We start from the raw sequence: 7,552 nt of genomic DNA, 5'->3' as shown, positions 1-7,552 counted from the left end.
TTTCATCTAATAAAACAAAACTTCTGCCTTTTCTCATGTCAGCCCTCCCATTGCCTTAGCCCTCCAGCCCCAGCCATGGTTCAGCATGATGTGCAGATTGCTCTGAACCACGGCCTCACCTCCTCCCATCCATTATAAACTGTAGCAAGATACCAACAGCATTTAGTGCTTTCCATGGTATTTGGTGGGGGCTGAGTGCAAAGGAATGTAAGTTTAACTGCAGCTGTAATCAGTTGCTCCTTCCTCCATGCATGTGTTTGAGGAACAGAAAATAATTATTTCAAATAAAGGACTCTTCCCTTAGAAAGAGATAAATGCTTTGTGTTCATTTCTAGGAAGAGCTTCTAAGAAACAGCTTAAGAGCCAAAGCTAATAATGTTGGCTTCCTAGCGACCCTGCCCTCTCAACTTGATGGCTTGCATACTGACTTTTATGGACTTCTTACACCCTTTCCAAAGCTAGTTCTATGTAAGATTAAGAAAATAATGGTAATTTTTTACAGCTCACTAGCTCCCTCACACACATTATGTAGTATCTTCCACTACAGGAACAATGGTAGGAAGAAAACTTACAACCAACTCACGTTTTTAGCTGTCCAAGCTCTGTATGGCTGTTATGAACTCCTTTTTGTGCCACAGAGAAATGTTCCTTCAGAGAGGAAACTAGTTTGATTGGCATACAACAACAATTTTATAATTAAATATTGGCAGAGATTATTCACTCTCTTCTATTGTCACAAAACATCTTACACCTAAATGCAGAGGACCATCTAAATGAGTATAGGTGTACCTTTTTGGGTTGACAGGTCTATTGGAAAGAAAAAGCACTGGAACTCAGTCCTATTTCCTGTAAGAGCAATCTGAAGAGTTGCACCCTCTGCAGGTTAACAGAGACCACTTGACTCAAGAGGACATGCAGGTCAGAGCAGAGGTTGCCTTTCTCGGCTCTCCTGGGGCTGCAGTGCACCAGCTGGAAACAGTCATCCCATTTATATTAGCACTTCAGAATCACATGAAAACCTTCTACAGTTATGCCTGACCGGTCACTGCCCCACTTCAAAACTTGCTTTTCTCTTCATGTTGGGCTTGTACAGAGCCTTGTGTGGGGATTTGAAACAGCACTGACTCACCTAGAAACCAGCAGGTGAGAGTCAGTCACACAGACAAACTAATAGCAGATAAATAGAAGCAAGGGTTGTGTTTGTTCACGCAGATACCTGCTTTACTCAGAAAGAGGACTTAGGATTTCTGCAGCTTGTCCTGTGCAACATCCTTTACTATGTGTCTCATGTACTGGCAATTATGCATGACAGTTTAGGAAGGGATTCTTCCAAAGCTAAGCTAGACAGCAGACACTACTGAAAGACCTTTTGACTTGGCCTCATATTCCAAATTTGCAATGATGCATTGGGAAAACCTGCCTTTGAAGCATTGCTTTTGGGTGCACTCAGGAGCATATGCACTAGTTTTCTTCCTTTTACAGGAGTGCCAACAAATCTCACTGCTTTGCTTTGGTAGATTATGATAATGATGTGCATCCTTTGAGAAGTCTAGTCCCCTAACTGGTGCACAGAGGTCGTGCTCTTCTCTCATTCCAAATTCTTTATTTAACTAGATGGAATGTAGGTGAAGATGTATTTGTTGTTTTTCTCTCAGCAGCCTACTTCCATCATTCTGTTGAACATACGGGGTGCTCTGGTCACATGTTGGACACACACATGCCCTGATCCTGGAGCAAGATTCAGACTGAGGATGGATGATGAATTTTCTTGGGCTTCCGTGTGAGAGAAGAGGAACTGTATAGGCAAGTGGCTGCTTTCCTGATGCCTAAGAGTAAAAATGTGCTGCTGGCCTGTGTTGCTGAGAGATGTACAGGCTGCCTGGGCTCCTTTCTTCCTCCCTGATCCAATAATTTGCCCCATTCCTGCATAAAGAACACACTGGAGGTCAGAATTCAAGAGTTTGGAGGTTTCTTAAGGACTGAAAGGTGCTCTCAGAGGAGACTTCCATTGTGTGTGATGCTCCTGGTGCTCCTGGTATAACCTCTAGTTCAGGAAATGGGAAGGACATGTTCCCAACACATTGCAGGGATTGCACCTACCCCTCATGCATGTTTGGGGCCCAAATGGTATGTCAGACCTCAAAGTCTGTCTCACTTTCTGTGTCAGGGCACAGTTTCAATGTGCTCCTCTACCAGCCAAAGGAGACATTTGCTTTGTGTGCTTCAGTGAGTAGCTTGGGATTTGAACGTGTTCCTGTATGCCTCCTTTATTTTTGCATATATCATCAGGTCATTGCTGCTGTATGGTTAAATAAAGATTAGCAGGTTTCTGGTACTGGATTGCTGAGAAGAGATTTTCTTCTCTTCTGGGTCAAAGACCCAAACCTCATAGAACTCTTGATGAAAAATCTTGGAAGTGCATTGTGGCTCCTATTTTCTTTCCTTCCATGTGACAAATGACAGATTTGGGGCTGAATACAAAATTGAGACTCCTTGTTGTGCTTTTTTTCCCCTCTTTCTCTTGGGGAGGGGTTGATCTAGTTTTGGCACCTGATTTTAGAAAAGCCGTCAGGCCCGAGAGTCAGGGCCAGACTACAGGACCTTTTCTTGATGGAACTAGGTGAGTTGAACCTAAACTAATTTGTCTTGTTAGCAGCCTCTACTGACTTGTTGGGTGTTTTTCTGCTCAATCTTTTGTTCTGCTTGAAGGAAAGCATCTGTAACAGGGTATTCTGATTCCCATTTTTCCTTGCTTATCTCTATATACTGCGTGGAGAGGGGTCATGTGTGGGGGTAAAGGTGAAGGATTTTCCAAGACCATGTAGTGCCTAGATGCCAGACAATGCTTAGCTGAATGCCCCTTTACTTCAGCATTTTTCTGAATTTAGCTCCTCTGTCCTGATATAGTCCCATTTCTCTCAAAGCATCGATGCCAGGATCTTACCCACCCTCGGTTTCATTAGTGCCTGGCACCATGAGAGGATGATTCAGCCCCTCAGCTCTAAAGTGCCTTTTGGAGGTGTCCTCTCCTCTCCCTCCCTTGCTCTCCACAGACTGCAAAAAGCGTTGAGACGCACAGGACTACTAACGTAGGTGCTTCTTCTGTCCAGAAGGCTCATAGGATTTGGTCCCTGCATCCCTAGCTCCAGTGGAAATGTGGTTTTGACTGTTGCCGTGGACTCATGCCTTGCTAATGAGCTGGGCCACCTTGCTGTCCTATTGCTGACCAGCTGCCTCAGCTCTCTGGCTGAGCTTGCTGGTCCTGCAGCCAGCTGTCCCTGTGCCCCTTCCCATGTCTATTCAGGATAGCAGATGACCACTTGAAGGCAGCTTTAAATGAGACAGAAATGCAGAACAGCCATAACCGAAAGTGCACGTTAAGCAGGATCTGTGTCGTGACACTGGGAGATAAATTAATCTCCCACAACACTCCTAAATCAAAACAAGGACACTCAAGAGCAGCTTTGGGACTGCTGTTACAGTCAGTGATCAAACTTATTCTTCCCCCTTTCTTTTGGCAAAGTATTTGTTTGTTAAAAGTTTCTGTTTTGTCAGACCCACGTTCATGCTCTGCATCGTGCGTTAGTCCTGCTTCCAAGACAGCCCCTCCCCAGGATCCCCGAGCCACTGTTGTCAAGCCCCTCTTAAGTGGTAGAGACACTTTATAGCGTGAAAAAAAAAAAAAAAAAAAAAAAGTTTCCCTTTCTTTAACCTGAATCACACCCTTTTTCCTCACTTGGAAGAAAACCGTTTCATTTATTTGGAAGAGACTTTGTGTCTCCATTTCAAGGAGGGGCAGAAACAGACGCAAATTAACAAAAAAGCCAAGGGCGTGTTCCAAAGACCCACAGAGCAGACTTCTTCCTTCACCAGCATCCTTGGGACGCCCACTGGGGTGTCCTGTTTAGCCTGCTTGATCCTGTAGAGGAGTTGCTAGTACCCCTGGGCTCCCCATGTCTCACACCCTGCTGCCTGGCATTGCCACTCCGGGAGATCTGGCTCCGATTCCCACCAGACTGTAATTTCCAGGTCAGTCTCCGCATTTCTGCTGACCACGTTGCCTTCATCATGAGATCATGTCTTTCCAGTGAAATCCCACTAATGCCTTCATTCTGCGAGACCGGTATATATAGGGGGAGCTTCCCTGGGGCTTCAACGCGCAGTCCTGCCAAGGCATCGCTGTCTCCCCAGCGACTGCACTGCCCCTTCTGCTCTCCCCTTGCAGCCACAGGTTGCAGCAGCAGCAAGCATGGACATTACCATCCAGCACCCCTGGTTCAAGCGTGCTCTGGGACCCCTCATTCCAAGCCGTTTGTTTGACCAGTTTTTTGGAGAGGGTCTCCTTGAGTACGATCTCCTGCCTTTGTTCTCTTCCACTATCAGCCCCTACTACAGGCAGTCCCTCTTCCGCAGCGTGCTGGAGTCGGGCATTTCAGAGGTAAGGGCCCTTTGGCTTCCTCTTCTTTTCCTTCCTCTCCCTCCCTATACCTCCACCCACTCCACCTCACCCATGGCTTGCTGGCATGGGCCGATGGCTGTAGCTCCACACCGGGGTGTGAGGGGGTGAGGAGAACCTCCAGCCCACTACCAAGCACTTCCTGCCCACACCTTCTTGGGCATGGGGGGAAATCCTCCCTAGGTACAAGGCTTCCCTTCTAGAAATGGAAACCATTCTGGCTTCCGATAGTTGTTTCTGACATTTTAAAGGCTGCCTTTGCTGCCCTTGCACCCACCAGCTGTATGGCTAGGGAAGAGCTAGGCTGTTCCCAGAGTAAGTGCCCATGAGGGCAGCTTGGTGTGGGACAGGACCCTGGCAAGCAGGGACCCTCCAGCTCCTTCCTCTGCCTCAGGAGCTCGGTGGTTTTTGTAAGCCCCCACTGGAGGACCCAGGAGCAATTCTCTGAAGGCAGCATGTAGGAGGAGTGCATAGCCACAGGAGCTCTGGTCTGAAGTTCAGGCCCCAGTGTTCCAGCCCTCTCTCACTTGTTTCCTCCCAGAGCCAAGACCACAAAGAAACCATAAATTGCTGAAAGGATGAAACGCATGCTAGCAGGGAGTATTACACAGGTTTTGATCCCCACTCGCTGCTGAGCACAAGCGCCCAGTACATCTGGCAGATCACTGAGTACAAAGGAGTCCCTGGCACAAGAAGAGCCTTAAGAATTGACACCGCAGCTCAGAGCAGTAGCAATGGTGTGGACACCTACCGCAGCCTCACAGTGTTCCTGGGTCCCCACGATGGGAAGGAAGACCCCGCTGAGGCCTGTAGTTGCAGAAGGGAATACTGTGATGCCACCAGACCACCCCTTCTCCGACTTTTAAGTTACTGCGATGCTGGCGCTGCCTCCTTGCTTAAAGCTCAGGTCTTACTGTCTAATGATGTTTGTTTCAGGTGAGGTCCGACCGAGACAAGTTTACAATCATGCTGGATGTAAAACACTTCTCTCCTGAAGACCTGAGTGTGAAGATTATCGATGACTTCGTGGAAATCCATGGCAAGCACAGTGAAAGACAGGTAAGTGGAAGAGATGGTGACAGTGGAGCAGCTGGGGAATTGAGCTCCGTCTTTCTTTCCAGTTGTCCTCCTCTGAAGGAAAAAAAAAAAAAAAAGAATTTTACAGAATAAGGAGTTATTTATCAATTGTCATTACTGGCATGGCCTGTCCCCATAGAGCCGCAACCTGATATCTGACAATAACAAGCTAATCCACTCCTCTCTTGTTTATTTTCAATCATCATCTCCCATAACCATCAGATGACGATGTCCATTGTTCACTAATAACACTGGACCAGACAAAGAACATCATCTGTTGCTGCCAAAGCATGGCTGAGTTTTCATAAGCCAGAATTGTTAGTGAAAACAGTGTTTTCATATGCTGATCTGGGAGAGAAAAGCAAGAGCAAACAAAACAAAAGAAAAAACAACTAAGTGCCTCAGGCTTGGAAACTTCTAACACGTGTGTCATGGAAATATCTGTGGGGGTCAAAAAGTGAATTATACCAGCAGGGGTTTAATTATTTTCATACACTTTTTTGGCCAGACAAAGCTCTAGCCTGGAAACAGTATGTATTTTTTAATATACTTGGGTTTTTTCCAGAGGAAGAGAGCAGCCTTTTTCACGGCTGACTTATAAAAAATATATATTTGCATTTCTTGTTCTTTTGGCCTAAAAAAAGGGGCCAGGACTGTGTAGTCTGGCAGACATGGCATTGCTGCCTAGTAAGGGAGTACCCAGGGTGCACATATGTGCATTGCTTTTACCTTTGCAGAGCCCCAGACTTTCAAGCATCCTTTGAAATTAGAGCCTGTGGCAGGGTCCCCGTTTAGATCAGATCCCAACGCAGAATGTGGCCATAAACGGCCCTGGCTGCTCTGCTCAGCTCTTGCAGCTTCAGGGCCATCACAGGGGGACACCTACCCCTACAAGCCTGTAATATAGAATAAAAAGCAGAGGTGTGCCCAGTGGTGCTGGCAGCACAGTGGCCCCACCAGCCAGGGCGAAAGCAGGCTCTCCTCCAACAGAGCCAGAGGGCTGGGAGGAGGGAGGCATGGCGTGGTGCCAGCGGGATCCTGACTGGCCTTCCCCCCTTTCCCCACCGCCTCTCAGGATGACCACGGCTACATCTCCCGCGAGTTTCACCGCCGGTACCGCCTGCCCGCCAACGTGGACCAGGCTGCCATCACTTGCTCCCTGTCCAACGACGGCATGCTGACCTTCTCGGGCCCCAAGGTTCCCTCCAACATGGACGCCGGCCACACGGAGAGGCCCATCCCCGTGTCCCGGGAGGAGAAGCCCACCTCCGCGCCCTCCTCCTAAGCCCGCCCGCTGCCCCGGCGCGCAGGCCGCCGCTGCCTGCAGGTCTTGCTCCCAGAGCCGCTGCGTAGATAACAGTGAATATCTAGAGGGGTTTACTTTGTTGGTTTTCCTCCCCCGCCCCAACCCTCTTTGTTTCCGTATGTTTTTTTTCCCCCCCTTTCCCTTGGATGGGACAAGGGGCTGGGTGAGCAGCTGTGGACTTTGAAGCTTTAAACCTGCAAGCTGTGCTGTGGGGATGGCATGGATGGCGCGTGCTGCCACGCTTGCTGTGCTTGCTGAAAGGGTCTTCGTCTGGTGCTGTAGTCCAGAACCATCATCAGGTAGGAGGGAGTGCATGAGAAACACTGGCTCCTGGTGCACCGAGTCTTGAGGTGAGGCTTGGAGCAGGGGGAAAAGCCCTGCAGACTTGCTCTACCCTGTGCAGAGTCACGCTGGTTACTCTAAAAAAAAGGCAAGAGAGCCAAGCCCCACACCTGAGATCCTGCGTACATGTGATGAATGTGCCACAAATGCCTTGCAACTGCAGGAGGAATGATAACCTCTTACCTTTGGGGGTTGCAATGTACATTTTTTTTTTCCAGCAAAAGTGTTTGAGTGTATCTGTTCACACCACTACCCTGTCGTTTCCCTTAGGGACAACCGACACGAGGACAAGCACGTCTTTCCACTGTCTTAGTAGGCCCTTGGGGGAGAGAGGGGGGCTCCGCCGCTGTGCAGAGGCTTCACATCCCCAG

At 48.4% G+C, this 7,552-nt stretch overlaps 1 protein-coding gene across 1 annotated transcript; it reads left to right on the top strand.

The window, feature by feature from the left end:
* Positions 1–4,178: 4,178 nt before the first annotated feature.
* On the top strand, positions 4,179–6,934 carry CRYAA (crystallin, alpha A). Its single transcript, XM_009997932.1, has 3 exons — positions 4,179–4,438; positions 5,393–5,515; positions 6,609–6,934. Exons 1-3 carry the CDS (start codon positions 4,250–4,252, stop codon positions 6,816–6,818), a joined length of 522 nt encoding a protein of 173 aa, XP_009996234.1. The 5' UTR covers positions 4,179–4,249; the 3' UTR covers positions 6,819–6,934.
* Positions 6,935–7,552: the final 618 nt, after the last annotated feature.

The sequence above is a fragment of the Chaetura pelagica genome, unplaced genomic scaffold, assembly GCF_000747805.2.
Source record: "Chaetura pelagica isolate M959 unplaced genomic scaffold, ChaPel_1.0 scaffold360, whole genome shotgun sequence".
In the NCBI taxonomy this organism is placed as follows: domain Eukaryota; kingdom Metazoa; phylum Chordata; class Aves; order Apodiformes; family Apodidae; genus Chaetura; species Chaetura pelagica.
Note: the sequence above shows the minus strand (reverse complement) of the source record. Positions and strands in the feature narration are given on the sequence as shown.

Bases quoted from the DNA above. Each gene is read 5' to 3' on its own strand.
- CRYAA (XM_009997932.1), top strand. From the start codon at position 4,250: ATGGACATTACCATCCAGCACCCCTGGTTCAAGCGTGCTCTGGGACCC. The intron at 4,439-5,392 runs GTAAGGGCCCTT...TGTTTGTTTCAG, and splicing joins TGGAGTCGGGCATTTCAGAG to GTGAGGTCCGACCGAGACAA. The intron at 5,516-6,608 runs GTAAGTGGAAGA...ACCGCCTCTCAG, and splicing joins GCAAGCACAGTGAAAGACAG to GATGACCACGGCTACATCTC.